This window comes from Pseudorca crassidens, chromosome X, assembly GCF_039906515.1.
Source record: "Pseudorca crassidens isolate mPseCra1 chromosome X, mPseCra1.hap1, whole genome shotgun sequence".
NCBI classification, from domain to species: domain Eukaryota; kingdom Metazoa; phylum Chordata; class Mammalia; order Artiodactyla; family Delphinidae; genus Pseudorca; species Pseudorca crassidens.
Window position 1 is genome coordinate 106,082,583 of NC_090317.1, and position 18,028 is coordinate 106,100,610.

At 39.3% G+C, this 18,028-nt stretch overlaps 1 protein-coding gene across 2 annotated transcripts in view; it reads left to right on the forward strand.

Annotated features, from left to right (window-relative positions):
* The window catches only part of DMD (dystrophin), a 2,128,065-nt gene that overhangs the window by 1,913,000 nt on the left and 197,037 nt on the right, over positions 1–18,028 (forward strand). For both annotated transcript variants that reach the window (XM_067723245.1, XM_067723244.1), the window contains exon 62: positions 1,856–1,916. In XM_067723245.1, the coding sequence (XP_067579346.1) occupies positions 1,856–1,916 (61 nt within the window). The remainder of the gene's footprint in view (positions 1–1,855; positions 1,917–18,028) is intronic.

Genomic DNA, 18,028 nt, shown 5'->3' on the forward strand with positions numbered 1-18,028 from the left:
AGATGGTGGGGCTCAGCCCATAGTGACCTTTAAGAAAAGGATAAGCATTGTTTCTCAGTTTAGACATTCATAGACTTGGCAATACAGCCAATGAGAACTGGACCAAATGCTCTCTGTAGTTCTCTTCTTCCTTCTGCAATGCCGTGATTTTAGGAAGAGGGCCCACTGAGCAACCAGGAGCTATGATTTCTGGCTCTCCACCATGTCTCATGCTACAGAGGGCTTGGGTTTTTAGGTTTCCATAACATCAGACTCTGCCAGGCAGTTCAGAGAGTTCAGCCTAAGTCCTCAAATCAGCTCTTATTACTCTGTGAACTAATCTGGTCTAGAGAGCTGTGTCCTAGAGAAGAAAAACACACAAGAGGAGAGTTGGGCAGAGAATGACAAAGGCAAAGGAGACAAGAATAGAAAAAGAAGGACAGAGAGAGTTTGAAGGCAAGGGACTCCTCCGAAACAGCAGATAAACGTCTTTTTTCTCCATGTTAGAAATCCATCTGCCAAAATGAAAAGGTGCAATTAGGTAGCTAAATACAAATTCACGTTCTATATCTTTTAAATGACACATCGCCAGGGTACAAAGCAGCATGTCTGGTTGAAGGTTGGGTGGTTCGATCCCTCTATTACTCTCTGTAAAACAAAGAATCTGTAGTTTCATTACCCTTAAATTGTCTGGCAGTGGGCAAAGTTTTATTAGAAGCTTTTCTTTCATATTATGCAGTGTCGTCAAGGATATATTAGCTTTGATGTTTTGTTACATCTTAATACACTGTGGAGTGAATTTACTGTGAGACTAATTTAGAAGGGAGCTTTTCATAGGAGGAAACAATGGTCAACATCAGCTGGGTTTCAAATTAGAAGCAGGATGAAAATTCAGGAAAGACGGGACATACACATAAAATTGCTAGGTGTTATAATAAGAATGCTTCTTCTATTTATATTCTTGATGCTATTCTATGTCTCAAAAACTCCAGTTTCTTAAAACGCTGTTCAGGAGGAAGATTTTATTGTTAAGGAAATGGTATAGCGTCTACTAACATGATTATTTTGTCTTAAAGGAACAAAAAAACGCCATCATATTAAACCGTATATACAAAGTATTTCAACTCTGGGAAAGACAAAAACCCCTACAGCTTAAGCATTTAAAACACAGTTTAAAGATGACTGATTTGACTGATACACAGTAAAGTCCTTATGAAACAAATTCCCAGTACGGGAAATTTAATTTCACCTATAGGATTCATCACTCATCACCAAAGTTTTATTACACTGTGGTGTCGGGTACCATGCTCTCACTTTCAGTTATCTTTTCTAATAAGATCACGCTGGTCAGCTGACATTTTTGAGGCACCAGTTAAACATGTAATCGGTAAATGAAACTGGATTCTGTTTAAACCAAATAAAGAGAAAAACAAGCATATCAGAGTGATAAGTGGAGTACTTTAGCTTCAATAACTTAGAATGTAAATATATCACAGAGGGGTGTTTCAGCTGCTAAACTAATAAAACCCAGTCAATCAAATAGTAAAAGATATTGAGAAACAGCAACAGGAAGTATTATAAGAAAAGTACCCAATGGAGACGCATAAGAGAAAACCCGTCAGTTTACTCTTTCAGTCTCTTACCTGCTCTGTAGGTTTAGCAGTGGATTTTTTTTTTCTTTGCATTTATCTTTGTGCCTGAATGAGTTCAGTTTTTCTTAGATTAGGATCAGAACAGCAGGTTAATCAGTCCTGTCTTCATGGGCAACTGAACAAACAGACCAATATCAGTGTAAAATTGTAATTCTGGAGATTAATGTTGTCTTTCTTGTTTGCATGAACTTGACCTCTTGCCTTTTTTTCCCCCACTTTTTCAGCTTCTGTCCAGGGTCCCTGGGAGCGAGCCATCTCACCAAACAAAGTGCCCTACTATATCAAGTAAGTTGAAAGCATCATGTTCTTAAAAAAGCATTTATTGTGGCTAATATGTATATTCAGAGATGAATTTATTTTTAAAACTCGACGGTAGCCTGGCCTACAATACCTAGTTCTTTCTTCCCCGAGGAAGCTTGGATAGGTAACTCATGCTAAAATTACCACTGAAAACTTGCTGATGCTACAGGGAGTAGCCTTTAGGAAAAATCCATTTAAGGCAGCGTATACGCTGTGTTCTGTGATTGGAGGTGGTGTGGATTTTTCCTAATAGAACGAAAAGCTGCTGATAATATTATGGATAGTGGCAATGAATATTTACAAGAACGATTTTATTTATTTAGGAGTTTTCCCACACTTCTTCTTTAGACAAAGATGGAAGATGTCTGCAGCTATCTGTACCCAAACTGTTTTAGGTGAATAAATACTTGATGTACCCAAAAGGCAGTCAGTAGCAGTTCTGGATTTGTGGAGGTGAGGTGTTCATTCTTGATGTGTAGCACTCAGCATTTTTCACATAGCAACAACAAAAATGATACTGTTTTCAGGGGTCATTTTTGTCAGTCAAAGGAATATAGGTTCTTAGAAGCACCTTCTGCAAGATGCTGCATGAAATACAAATTATGATACATTGGGTCGCCATGGAAGAAAGAGGAGAGAGGATGTTGAGTTACTGTGATACCTTAACAGTTTCTCATCGGTTGTACAATTGAGTCCAGCTTAAATTTAAGTTTCTATCGGCCACCTCAACAACAATTTAAATTAATTGGATTCATGAAATAGTCTTCAGTACCAACTTAAGTCTTTGAACTTGCTTCTGCCATAGTCTGGCTAAAAATATTAAATGTTTCTCCACTTATCAAGTCTGTTTTTGCTCTTCCACTGCCCATCAATTCTTCATAATTCAGTTCTAAAGCAATAAGTGCATTCCTAGATCTTCATTACTACAGTTCTCAAGAAATTTGACTTCATGCCTCAATTTTGTTAACTCAGAAGAATGGGGGTGAGGGAACTTTTTTGGCTCTTCAAGGAGAGATACATCCTTTAGGAAAGGTTGTCTTATTCAATTATACAGACAAGGTATCTCTTAACTTTAAAAATTCTCCGTCAGTGTTTTGATCCTGCTTTTTAGTTTTCTTATTTTTGATTTTATTTTATTATTTTTGTTGTATATAGTTATTTAGTCACTCTAAAGTACATGTTTTAATACCTATTTAAAATCACCCATTTTCTTAAATAATATATCAATTTGGACATGCGCTATGTTGCTTTACATCCACTATCTATTTCGTGGAACCATTTTGTTCAAATTCTTCCCAGTCATCTTCTATATCAGTGTCTTCATCATTACAAATTTCCATTTCTGACTAAGATGTTTGAGACCTGCTACTTTTTCAACCCATTTATAAAACTCTCACTTTATCCAATTCCTTTATGAGCTAAAAGAATGACTCCTTTTGTAGCCAAGATTTTAGGATCACCTGAGAATCCAAGACATCTTTAAGCCATCATTGTCCAAATTGTTACCTGTTTAGGGCTCATTAAGTGTCTCACACGGGATTCCTAGAGTGCCCCCCTAGTCCCACTGTCCTTTGCCTAAATATGTACCTTCTCCCTGATGTTACACCTACTACAAAAGATCCCAGTACAGTTGTGTGAAGCAGTGAAAATGAATTTGGTCCAAAAAATAAAACGACAAATTCCAGAAAAGCTGTAATTCCTCCCTGTATACTAGTTTCTTACTGCTCCTTGATGGGATCAGAGAACAGCTACTCTCTATTTGTCCTCCTCTTTGTCCAGTGCTCTTTCACCAGCTTGAAGATCATGGTGACAGTTTTGGTAGGGGCACAGATCTGGGAATAAGAAACCTTGACTTCGGGGGCTCTGTGATTAGTTGATTGTATGGCCTTGGGCAAGTCACTTAAGCTGTACAAACCTTGGTTTCTTATTTATAAAATAAGGAGTTGGACTAGATGATATCTAAGTTCCTTTGTAGCTGTAGGAATCAATGAGTGTGGCTCATTCCACGGTCTTGTCCAAATTCAAAAACTTTAAGATATCAGCTTTCTTTTTCAAGAAGTTTATCTTTATTTTAAAAATTCTTTATTTTCATTATCAAACACAATATAAATTCTCAGTTTTAAAAAAAAAACATAGGAATTCTATTTTTCCACTGTGAATTAGCTTCAGATATGCCCTCTCAACCCACTCCAGTTTCTCCAGATACCCATTTAAAGAGCTTAAATCCTGGTGTTTAATTTAGGACTATTATTCTTCCTAGTTTAATGGTAAGAAACAGAGAACAGTAGACAGGAAAATCAGTAGAAAGGTGAGTATGGAGACCTTAAGAGCCTCTGAAGTGATCAGTTCCTTGGAATGAGGGGTTACCTAATTTCTCAAAGATGTCCCTGAAACTTTACAGAGATCAGTTCTCTGTACGATTATAATCTAATCGAAATTAGAGATTGTACAGTTTCTCAAATATACCCCTAAAATGTTAAGCCATAATATAGGGAGAACGCATGTTCAAGAAATTTACATTTTCATTAAACAGATTATTAATGTCCTTTGTGATTTATTATTACACATTACTATTGTCTAAAATATTCTGTTTATACTAAATGACTTTGATGTACAAGGTCCAGTGGACTTCGTGCACTTGCAGATGCCATTCGTAACTTGAGATGCCTTATTGATCCACAAATAACAATAATAAGTTGATAATGACGTTATTTCAACCAGTCCCCATTCGTCCTCTTTCTTATTTGTCCTGACTTCCATTCAAGAGTTATTAACCACACATTTCCAGCTGCAAAGGCAAGTGTTTCCTCTGGATATTTTTTAATGCTTTATAATGTTTCCTTTTTAATGCTTAGATAAACTGATCATCTAAATAACAAGAGGTTTCTACACCAGTAGCACAGTTCCAGTTGGTTGTTGAGTCGTGCATTCATCCTTGAGGTTGTAAGTCATTAACAACGTCTTCTGCTCTAGATTGCAAATCAGATAGTGTTTATGCCTGCATCGTGACACCAGCTTTTCATATGATGCTAAGAAACTTCAAACTACATGTTTGTCTAGTTTATTAGTCCATAGCATACATCATTGTTACAGTCTTCATATTCCCTCTCCCTTGGGGCTTTCCTACCCCTGCCAGCATCTCTTTCAGGTTATTTGATTACAGCTTTCATTGCCACTGAAAAAATAATCACCAACAATGTTCAACCTGTTACAACTGCCTTTTCCATTCTCTGCCATTTTGTAGTCTTTTGGCCTATTGTCAAACTCATGAAATTTTCAGTATAATAGCCTTTAACCACCTGCTGCATTCTGTTAGAATTTCTTTCACCTTTTTATGTTGCATACTCCCATATGGGTAAACGAAGCGGGGCCAAGAGCTGGGACTCTCTTGCTTTCTTAACGAGTTAGAAAATCATTCTTCTGTGTTCTGGACTGTCAAAAGAATTTAGGAACCCCAAACTTGCATGCAGTATGTTTTTTGCATAGATGACATAATAAAAGCATAAGAAATAGCACCCTGGTCAGACCAGCAGGGCAGCTAGCCCAGAACTCTGTGCCAGATGTAGGCACCAATGGCTGTGTTGTCAGTCAACCTAGTAATTTTCTTTTTTTTTTTTACATCTTTATTGGAGTATAATTGCTTTACAATGGTGTGTTAGTTTCTGCTTCATAACAAAGTGAATCAGTTATACATATGTTCCCATATCTCTTCCCTCTTGGGTCTCCCTCCCTCCCACCCTCCCAATCGGGTAAGATAGGAATAGTAATTTTCATTTCAAAAAAATTAGGATGCATCATGACCATTTCTTAGTAATGCACTGTTAAATCAATTGGCATTGAGTATATCCAATGGTTTCTTAAACTTTTCCCAGTCTCCACTTCAGTCTTGTCTTAGCAATAATAAGTTCTATAAACTTACTGATTTCTCTATAAACAAGTAAAGATATATTTCAGTTTCTCTTTAAGATATATTTCAGTTTCTCTACATCCTTTAACCTCAAGGGACAGCCCCAATTAAGTGCTATGAAATTCACTGAATACAATTATATTTACCAGAGTCGACTTTAATCTCACATCCCCTCACTAACTCCTTTTTATTTTCATCTTCCCAGTCTGAGAGATTCTAATCCGTTTTAGGTTTTTAGTCTGTCCTTGAATGAAAGGTGTAAGCAGTCCCCTTGATCATCTTAGTTGTTTTTCCCTGGATCTTTTCCAGCTCTGTTGTATCTTCCTTGGGATGTCGTGACTGGAATGGCCCAAATATTGGTTATTAAATTTGTTAGCATCGTCTCTAGTCTCCACCCAGTCATGAAGAAAGTAAACGCTATTCACTGTCTCCCATTGGTGCAGGAATGGAGAAACTAATTGAGGTCATAACCTGTTCTACATATATTAGTTCTCGCTGAAGGTTGGTTTGTGGCTACTTTTCTGTAATGCCAGATCAAGTGTTTGACCTTATATTTCTGCCAGCTGACTCTTAGGAAGGATTTGATGTTTAGGCAAGCTGGTCCTTTCCTCCTTCAAAGACGCTGCAGTTGCTAAATATTGGGAGGCATTCACTAATGAAACGTGGGAGTAAACCTGCTGACTCAGTCACCAGCAATGCATTTCATCAGGTTGCCTTTCTAGATATTTCTGAAGTACTTCACAGAAGAGTGAAAAATGGGGTTCTGGGGAACATGCTAACTCTTCAGCTCTTTTTTACATGCAATGCTCAAGAAACAACTCATGGGGTTTCCCTGGTGGCGCAGTGGTTGAGAGTCCGCCTGCCGATGCAGGGGACACGGGTTCGTGCCCCGGTCCAGGAGGATCCCACATGCCGCGGAGCGGATAAGCCCGTGAGCCATGGCCGCTAGGCCTGCGCGTCCGGAGCCTGTGCTCCGCAACGGGAGAGGCCACATCAGTGAGAGGCCTGCGTACCGCAAAAAAAAAAAAAAAAAAAAAAAAAAAAAAAGAAAGAACTCATGTCTACAGAAGTGTCTGTCTTTTCCTGCTGGTTATTTTGATTGATTGCTGTAGCTATCTAGTGACCTTGATCTACCCTCCTCTCCATTCTCAATCCCAGACATGTTTCTACAGCCACCTGTTATATCTGAGTTGCTCGCAACTTTCTGGTAGTTTCTGCTTAGCAAAATGAGGTACATGATAAAACCTCCCTCGCTGAAGCTGACTGTCGCTTTAGTCAACATTTCTTATTACTATTGCTGTGTCTGCTGCCAAAATTGCTGGTTGGAGTTCTGACTCTCCCATATTCTTATGACTACCATCCCTCTGGCTCTACTGGTACAAGTGTTTGACTCTCTGCATGAAATTATGGCTATCCACCTACACTTTCCTTTTGGTGTTTGTGTCTTCTTGTATCCTGTTGGTCTGTTCATGGTTAAAGTGATGAATCTTGATCTGAGGTTGAGTACGCTTGCTCTCTAACTCCAGTAGCATCTGAGTTTTTTGTTGGTTTGTTTGTTTGTTTTTGACTGCATTGGGTCTTCGTTGCTGTGTGTGGGCTTTCTCTAGTTGTGGTGAGTGGGGGCTTCTCATTGCGGTGGCTTCTCTTGTTGCGGAGCATGGGCTCTAGGTGCTCGGGCTTCAGTAGTTGTGGCACGTGGGTTCAGTAGTTGTGGCTCGCGGGCTCTAGAGCACAGGCTCAGTAGTTGTGGCACATGGGCTTAGTTGCTCCGCGGCATGTGGGGTCTTCCTGGACCAGGGCTCGAACCTGTGTCCCCTGCCTTGGCAGGCAGATGCGCCACCAGGGAAGTCCCAGCATCTGAGTTTTGACACCACCTCCCTCCATACCGTATTGACTCTATTTCTGCTTTCTGGACAGTTTTTCAGATTCCAAATCCCTCCCATGTTTAAAGCATATCTTGCCCTCATTCTTGCTCCAGCTCCCTATTATTTGTGCCAGGAGTTGTTCTGATTCAAGTTTTAGATTAGTTTATTTGTTCCTCTGAATTATTGACTACTATTTCTGTACCTATATTTATGTAGAGAGGAAGCAGTAGTTAGCTATATCTCAGCTTTAACGGCTAATCAACGTGCTAAATATCTGTGTTGGCTAGTTTGCAGTGGAAACATCTTCTGAGAATGAGGCGGGCTCTTATTATAAAGAACACCAGATTCTGGTATCCAGCTTAGAAAACATTCCCCCATGTCTCATTCCTGATACCTCACTGTTCTAGGAATGATTCTAGTCTTCTGACATTCAGTTGAACATTGGTTGAGATTGGCAGAGGTTTTCATAGTTCTTTTCAGAATATAATTTTGTGCTGTTTCTGGTAACATCCTTCACATGTATATTTTCCTTAAAAATATACCTTTTAAATGGACTTGAGGATACGGGGAGGGGGAAGGGTAAGCTGGGACGAAGTGAGAGAGTGGCATGGACGTATATACACTACCAAACGTAAAATAGATAGCTAGTGGGAAGCAGCCGCATAGCACAGGGAGATCAGCTCTGTGCTTTGTGACCACCTAGAGGGGTGGGATAGGGAGGGTGGGAGGGAGGGATACACAAGAGGGAAGAGATATGGGAACATACGTATGTGTATAACTGATTCACTTTGTTATAAAGCAGAAACTAACACACCATTGTGAAGCAAGTATACTCCAGTAAAGATGTTAAAAAAAAAAATACCCTTCACTAGGGGAGCCTGGACTGTGGGTTTTACATTATCATTTCACATCCATAATCACAGATGCTTCCATAAAAAAATAAAAATAAAAATATACCTTTTAGGACCTCCCTGGTGGCGCAGTGGTTGAGAGTCCGCCTGCCGATGCAGGGGACGCGGGTTCGTGTCCCGGTCCGGGAAGATCCTACATGCCGCGGAGCGGCTGGGCCCGTGAGCCATGGCCACTGAGCCTGCGCATCCGGAGCCTGTGCTCCGCAACGGGAGGGGCCGCAACAGTGAGAGGCCCGCGTACCACCAAAAAAAAAAAAAAATATATATATATATATATATATATATATATATATATATATATATACCTTTATAGCAGCTGATAAGACCACATGAAATAACAGAAATAGTAAATTGAGCAAGCAACAGAAGACTTGAAGTCTGTTTGCAACTTTGCTTTTAACTAGCTATTTGACCAAAGATGAATCACTTATATTCTCTGAGCCTCAGTTTCTCCATGTGTCATCTAAAGGGGCTGAGTCACATGATATCACAGGTTATTTCCAGTCCTGACATTCCCTGATTTTATGAATGTTGACTTTGAAACAGAAATTATTTATAACAGTTTTCCAGAGGAATGAAAACGAATCTTCATATCGCCCTTGAGGATTCTTACTGCATCATCAATCTTATCAAGATGGGAAGGACAAGTAATATTAAACTTTTTCCTTAACTCTTTAGCACCATTGATAATAGGAAGCGGATGTAATAGAGAATCAGCTGTCTAATTTCAGCTGTCAGTCTTTGAGGATACTGGTGAGTATCTCTGGGTAATTAAATTTGTGCTGTGGCTGCCAGAAAGAAGCCTGGTGCTCTGACTTCTCAGAAGGCTTTGTACACAAAGATAACCCAGAGGTCAGTCTTCTCTGCTGCGCTTTCTCCTCCACAGTTGGATGGTTCCAAAGGTCACATTAGCTGATTCTCATTAAGCTCTGGAGCCACAATGAAAGAATGGTCAGTAACGCATAATTGATGATACAATCATGAAAACAACTCAGTTTAAGATATTAACTGAAAGAGAATGAAGGGGAGGCCGTAGTGTTATACGGGGTGCTGATTCTGGCCTTTGGTTTTGTAGACCTTGTTGGTAGACATAGATGTTAGTATCTTCTGTGTCTCATAAAGTTCACAAAAAATTCTCACAGCCTTCTTTATAGTTTCATACGTATAACCTTGACTGAAATAATGGACTTCATGAGGATAGCTGCTGTGTCTCTTTTTCTAGCATAGTACTTCACAGGTAGCATGTGCTCAGGAGATACTTGAATGAATGAATGAACACATAATAGCACTTCCACATGCTTTTACAGTTTCCTGACTCCTTTTACTTTCAAAAAATCTTCAGGTGTTTGTGTGTCCATTTAGATCTACCACCCAAGTGTGTCTCTCATACCCTGTAGATATCAACTTTAATATTAGAAAGTATGCTTAGTCTTTTACAGAGTTTCTCATGTCTCCTATACTTGGTGCCTAGGAGGCCATCCTTAGCCTGAATGTCTGACTGGTACATACCACATCCTGAGGTCTAGATGCTGTTCTGTCTTTATCTAACAATACGATTTGGAGTATAACTCAGCCCGCCTGGGACTGAGTTTTCCCACCAACTGTAAGGACGTAGAACTAGATAATGCCTGAGATCATTCTGAGCTCTGGCTTTCTTTGTTTCAGTAGAACTGGGGTCTTTTTGTTTTTCCTGAATGCCACTCATGATACTTCTTCTGATTTTGCAGTGGTCAGTAGAGCTTTAAATTGATCAACCACTGTGTTTCACTAAGCATTTGTATACAGGATCTACTTTGGGGGCTGGGATATAGTAGCCACTGAGTCTTAAGAGAATGATATTGATAAGTTTTTATTTTACAGAAAAAATTTTATAACATTCTGTGTTTTATGTAATGCTTAAAGGTGGCAGCATATGTACATATGCACATATATGCTGCAGCTAAACTATAATGTGTACATGCCAAAAATTCTGATATATTACGCATGTATAGTATTCCCTCTGCCTCATTCGTGGCACTTTTTGGAATGTGAGAGTGTTCATAAAATATATTTAGGTCTGCTTCCCAAAAAAAGAGGAGTGAGTTATTTCAGCTATTGCTTCATTTTCTTTTTCTAACTTTGTTAAGCATTGTACATTCTTCCATAGTCATGTGGTAGAAAAGAACATGGGCTGTGGCCTCAAATAAACCTTCATTTGAAACCCAGCTTTGTCATATTCTGACTCTGTGAACACTTAACGTCGCACCCATTCTACTTTCTGGCATACAAGGAATATGAATTGACTTTACTTCTCTTCTCTGAAATTGAACCGAAGCCTAATTGACGTCTAATGAATACTGAGTGTTGGGTCTTTAAGAAAACACTCTTACAGATATATTCAGTATTAGCTACATGTTTAGAATATTTTCTAGAACACAAATATGTCCTTGGTCAAATTAGTTTATTTTCATTCTAGGAGTTCCCAGTATACTTTTGGGTATCTGTAAATTCCCAAACATTCCTGAGCCTCTCCTAGGCTCCTCTAATTGCTTCTTATCCTGCCCCCCTGGGAAGCTGCATCCTGTTGCCTTCACAAAGGTCAGCAGCAACCCAGACAGCATTTGAAAATAACTTAATAACCCTGAACTGCCACACCCCTTTGGATAATTTCCTTAGAGCATTAGTCCTTTGAACATTGACCTGGTTGCAGAAAATGTCCCTTTCTCAGCAGGAAAACTCCAAATCCCATTCAGTCTTCCCCTCCCTCATTTCAGAGGATAGGGTGGGAGAGGGTAGAGGGTAGGGAGAAGGAATTAGATGCTTTTTTCTGGAAGATTGTTAGCGCACACACACACATATAATTTCTTTTAAACAATAAACTGAGTGCGTTGTATAAATCAGTGCCGTCACATTGCAAAAAATTTTAAATCCCTGCACAAGATAGAAAAAGAAAAACAAACCCATCTCTGCTTTCAGCAGTCCGTAAAGCTCCTAAGAACAGGTCCTATATGAGGCTCAGCCCACTGTCAGCATTGAGCAAATGATCTCGTCTTCTTTGATATCATTAACTCCCAGGTGGATGAAACACAGAAGCTTCCCTGCTCCCCCTGAAACTTTCAGTTGCTTTTTCTGTTTTCCTTTCTCAGCTTATCCACATCCATCTTGGTCCCCAAAGCTGTTGCAAGTCAGATAGTGCAAAGAGTAATTTTTAACTTGCTGCTTTGTTGTTTTAGAAGGAATTTTTTGTTGTGGTTTTGTTTCCTTTTGGTTTGGTCACTTCTTCTCGGTCTTGTGCTTTATACCAAGGGAGTGTCTCGTAGTTACGGTCCTATAACCTCCTAGAAAGGATGAAAAGCAAAGTTTAATGTGTGCCTACTAAGTGCTAAGTGATAAGACTAGCTGTATCTTCCCATTTATGAGGATTAGCACCACGAGTTAGTATCTAATAAAGAAGAAAAAGCTGAGACTCAGAGAGACTGGTGGCTTTCCCAAGTCACAGTAATAGTGACCCGCTCTGTGCCTTTTCCCACCAACCCTGTGACCTCAGTTGGCTTTGGCCCACCTCGCGCCCCACCTAGGACCTCCACAATCACTACCCTTACCCCCTACACACACACTCTAGTGGGTCAAAGTTGCTTGGAGCTCCCCACCTGGGAGGGGGCTAGTTGCCCATCCCTGGAGCGCAGGGGCCAGCTTAGACAGGGTTCTCGAGGTTGCAGGTAGGGACGCATTTGGTAGCGGAGATATTGAGGGTTGGGAGAACAAAAATTAATAAATGGGTAGAGAATTGAAATTTAAAATAATAATAACAGTAATACTTTTTACCTGTTGCTCCCAACTCTTTCAGCTTCCTAGCATTGTTGGTTGAAAACTAGCTCTTAGTGTAACCAAGTGTGGCCAGTCCTCCGCTGTGGGACTGCTGTCTTGGGAATCACCAATACTATCCTATTAGTCCTTCCCCGCATTGCTGGTGTTTCTTCCCTTGGCTTACCTACCCAGTCAACTTCTGCCACTGTGCTCTTGCCGAGACCTAAGTTTCTCTTTACTGCTTTTGGCCATAAAGGGCAACAGAAAATAAAATTAAACAAAAAACCTGGCCAGCCCTGTTGTAGGCACTTGCCTGCGTCTGTGGAAGCTGAGAAAGCAGAGGCTTCCTGAGTCGCATCCTGCCACTTCCCATCAGGGCTTCGCTAAGGTGGGAGTATGGCAAGACCAGTGACCTAATAGATGCCACAGCATGTGTTTCTCCTCATACCCCCAATTCCAAGCCTTTCTGAAGGGTAAGACGTGGTCAGCTCAGGTGGACTAGAACAGCTCTTCAGCAGCCTTTTCGACACTAGAGCCTGGCCTTGAATTTGATACCGTCCCCTCCTTCAGGTAACAAATAATCTCAGGCCTATGGTTCTAGCCTTACGAGGCAAACTCGTATGGCCTATGGCCATAAGTCATGACTTCCCTAGACCTTGAGCATTGGGTAACCCCACGTATTGCGTGTAGAGAAATCTCATCTTACTGCAGAATGAGCTCTCTCTCTTTTCCACTATTGTAACTATGTGGCGGCAAAGAAGAATTTCTTACACTTTCTCTTGTAATGACTTAAAGTCACCAAACCACTTTGGGCAATTGAAAAGTTTTTGAGGATAAAGAATAACTTGTATTTCCTGAAGATTAAGAAAAATGTCTATCTGAATGTATAGAGTTACCCTGAATTAATCTATGAATATAAGTCCTTTGTCAAATAAAAGGCCAGATTAGTTATTTTTCCTCACTCTTACTTATATCAGTGCTACAAACTTTTCCGCCAAAAAAACCATCAAATAGAGAAGAATGAATGCTTCTTAGACGGAGCCAGAGGGGCCAAGCATAGCTTATAGCAAAAGCTCAAGGTGTAAGTATCTTTATAGCTAAAATTTAAAGAAAACTTGTGAACATTTTACATACGTGCCTGTATGTGTGTGTGTGTGTACATACATATATATGTATGTATGTAAACACACACATACAGAGAGAGAGAGAAGCGGGCAGGGGGAAGGAGAGGGAGAGAGGGAGGCGTATTAACAGCAGGCCTGTGATTCATTCCCTGGGGGTTGAGGGGAAAGAATGGCCTCAACTCAAAAGACCACCTTATAAACACACTAATGACCTCCCAGACCTTCTTGTTAATCTTGTTAATGTCATTTAAGTAGCAGAAAGATACCTGAAAGTCCCCATCTATAAAATGTTTTTAGCAGGATATACCTGGTTTGGCTACTTTACTTATTGTAAATAAACCTGGAATTTATGGATTTATGAGTTACGACTGGATGGAAAACAGGGTGTAGTCACGTGAGCATTTTTCTGTTCTTGTCATTAACAGATTATAAAATGGAAACCTTTGGAGACTAAAGTGGCTTCCTTTCAGTATCACTGTTTATGCATAAATGTTTTAAAACCTTTTCTGTTAATAGAAACCAGAACATCTCATAATGTGAAAGAACAGGGATATTTGGGGGCAGTGTATCGGATTATTTCAGGTTCCTCCAGGCAAAGAATGTTTTATGTGCCTGGTGTTTCCCTATAATCCTTTGAATCATTAGTGGAGATCAGAACAAGATAAAATCTATGATATATGTGAGTCCAGTTCTAAATTCAGCCCTTTATACTTACACGGTATGTGTTTGTTTTAATTTAAAAATTCTCTTTGCAATGAGAAAAAGGAAAGAAAAAGCAGAATGAATGGGTCCATGTGTTTTCCCTTATCATGTTGTCCCGAGTTCTGGGAAATCACAGGTCTAAGAAAAGGTCAGGGTCAAGACTAGTGAGGGATATAACACTTATACATTTCTATATTGAAAATTATATAAATGACATTTAATTTTTTACAAAGTTACCTTAGAATCATTCTTTCAGATAGCAAGGACCTCTGTAACTACCTTGAAGTCCTGAGTCATCTTTGCTATTTGACTCCTGAAACATTTTTGTTAATTTTCAGATCACTTGTCTCCCCAGTTAAGCTGTAAACTCCTTGCTGACATGTGTGCATTACGCATCTTTGCATCGTTCTTAGCACTTTATTATCTCAGACATAAGAAATTGAGAATAAATACTTAAAATTTGTTTTGTTTGATTTTGAGGATTAAACGCATCCTTGAGAACTTAGCTCTGATCCTAATAGGCATTCTTACAAAGGAACAGATTATAACAGATTAGAGGTGTTCCGTATAATGTTTTTAGTCTATGTAATCTAACTGGAATTACAGTTGATGACGTATTTTGGAGACAATTTCAACCATCAGTTCATTCATTTTTCTGTGTTTCAGTTGGTTGAGAGCAGAGAGAAATACTTGATGGGGTTGGATGCCTTGTTGAACTGTCTATAAACTGAAAATCTTCGAAAGTTGCTGTTTTAGAGAAAGCATTTTTAAGTGAATGTATTCCTTTAGCAGCTCCTTTGCCAAAACTGTTGTGAGGATATCTTAGGAAAATGCCTTCGAATTCTATTTCTGTCAAAACACACAGGCTATCTCAGGAGCTAAGGTTGTTTGGTGAGTGCATGTAAGCTTATGTCTTAATAGTAAAAGATTTTGAAAGAGGTTGGGAGGAGGTAGGTGGTAGAATCTAAGAGAGACACTACGGCAGAGCCATAGTGGCATCCAGTGGGGAAGAAAAGACCTCAAGTGTGGAATTCAATTACATTCAACCAGTCCTTGCCATTTGCTGATAAACACTAGATGTCATTTATCAAGCACATAGGAAATACGTTAATTGCATAAATATATTAATTGCATAGACGTCAATGTTGATAGAGTTTTGTTTCGTTTGTGGCTGTGTTGGTAGGGGCGGAAGTCATCGCATGATATCTTTTTAAATAGACTTTATTGTCAAGGAACTTAGAGTTGTTTATCTAACTTGTATTTCATATATGCAGCCACCAAGCCGTTTCTTTTTACTGTAAGCACTGCAGAGTAGCAGAAGTCATCCTTACTCTGCTCAGTTTCATTCATCATCGACAAAATTGCCAATTATATTCCAAGTCCTTGAATGCATTGCTTGAGAAGAAGATGTATAAGCTGAAAGGAAGCAATGTTGAGGTAGCAGTTTGATCTTTCTAGACCGACTGGTAGAGTCAAAGCATATGAATCTTGTTTTGAGTTGTGAACTGGAAAAAATTAATATGGAAGGATGGAGAAAACATGTTCAAACTACAAAGTCATTTTTCCTGAGAAGTTATCTGACTGTAACTGTAACTATAACTCAGGGTATGTCAGAAGGCTCAGTTGGGGAACATTTCTTTAAAATTAAAACCTAAAAATCCTGATGTCTAATAGAATGTATAAAAATAGCTGTGTCTGAAGGATCTGGGATAAGCAGAAGAATACTGAATAATATCATCTGGCAGTTTGAGCCATACCTTTACAGTAGTTGCTGTGGCCCCAAAAATACAGAATGAATCCAATAAAACACTGGGAAAAAATAAACAAAATATTTGAAATTACAAACACTGAATAAAAAGCGGGGGGAAAATAATCCCTAGCAAATCAATATTGCTTGGGGAAGCATGAATCCCAGACCAGCAATATTTTTATCCAAATAACGTCTAGTTCTGTAGTGAACAAAAACCTTTATCACCAAGTTTTATAAGCAGCAGAGTGAAGAAAAGTGTACTTAGGATTATTGGATATAATTCTCGAAGGTGGTAACTTTATTCAGAGTTTCATGCTTGACTGTACCAACTTCTACTGAATTTATTCATAGTACTCTGTCAGTTGAGGATTCTTTTTTGCTTCTCCTTGCCTAAATGTATGTATTACAAACTAAAAATAGAGGCATGGTAAATGATTACAGAGATTATTAATAGTGGTGGCTGTAGTGAGTAGATTATTGTTCTTGTATAGATTAATAATACACCTAAGGAACTCTGTGGGAAATTTAATTTGGGATGTAAAACACCAAAGTAAGGCAGAGGTGTAATAATAAATCGATATGAGATTATGTTTAGGCACAAGTGTCTAAAGATATAAATTCTATAGGTGTTATGAAATAGCAGGTATGCCCTTACATAATTGCACTGCACTTTGAACTTCATTGTTCTGGGAAATAAGGGGAGTGATCCTGAACACAGTAGTGTCACATCTGCTTATAAGCCAAACAGAAAATATACAAGCCACTCTTAAGTGTATAATATAAACTATAAAGGTATAATTTAATCCCGTTATCTTTAAATTTGAAAACTAACTTAAAATAAACCCTAATTGGGCAATTCTTGATACTTTGAGCACTGCAGTAAATGTATTTTTCCAATTTCCAAGTTTCATGCATCCTTTACAAAGAAAGACAATCCTTTAAATGCCCTAGTGCCTGGGCCTTCCTCCGATTGTCTCTCTACAGTAGTTCAAATCATACAACCGTGAATAACAACAAAAACGAAAAGCATTTTGGCAGACAACACGCTGTTTGCTTGTTTCAATGTTCACAGTGTAAAGTACACTTATTGCCAAACCTTACTTTCAATTCTGTTACAGACAGGAAAATGTATCTGATTTGTAAATAAGAAGGCTCTTGAAGTTAAGCCCTGAATACACTTTTCTGCAACCCCAAAGAGGAAAACTTTTGAAACACAAACACTAATCTTTCTCAGTGTCCCAAGTAAAGTTTCATGGAGGTGTTTTGCTTTTGTTATGTTTTACACTGGTGCCTTGTTATAGTATAGTTTGAGACCAGACTAGATTGGCAGGACCTAATTGACTGCTATGAGAATATACTTGGTGGAACATGTGGAAAAGGGGTGAAGAAATAGGAAGGGCCGGAGTGGAAACAGAGAGACGAGCTAGGTGTGTGGAAAGCACTGGTGGTAGATTAGATCTGGAAAACGGTAGCAGTGGAGCTCTTGAGAAGTGGTTGGGATATGTATTGGAAACAATCAGCAGCTCTTGCTGCTGCACTGGAGGTCAGGAGTAAGGGAATGAAGGCAATGCAGATGCCTCCTGGGCTTTTGGCTGGAACATGTACCTGAAGATCAACAAGTGTGGTAGCGAAAACAAGAGATCTGACTTAGACACCACTGGCAGCACCCAGGGGTGACTTGGGGAACTTCTGGTCTCAGTAATGCCCACCAGCCACTCTTTACCCCCAGCGACAACAAGCAAACATATGATCTGAATGAAAGAATAAGCTTGTCAACTAGATAGCCACTCTTCTATATAGAGATCCTGGAAATGCCTGGGTTTAAACATGTAAAGTTTGAGGCACCTGTTGGATACCTAAGTGTGCAGCTGAAAAATATGAACCTGAAGCTCAAGGAAGAGGTCGGGCCAAGGGCTATAACTTTTGGAGTCATCAACCTATGTATGGTTCTTCGAGCCATGGGATGGGATGTCATACGTTGGGATGAGAGAGAAAACCCTAGGGCTTCTCAATGTTAAACCTGTTTCTGCTCTGCGCAATGCAGATGTGTTC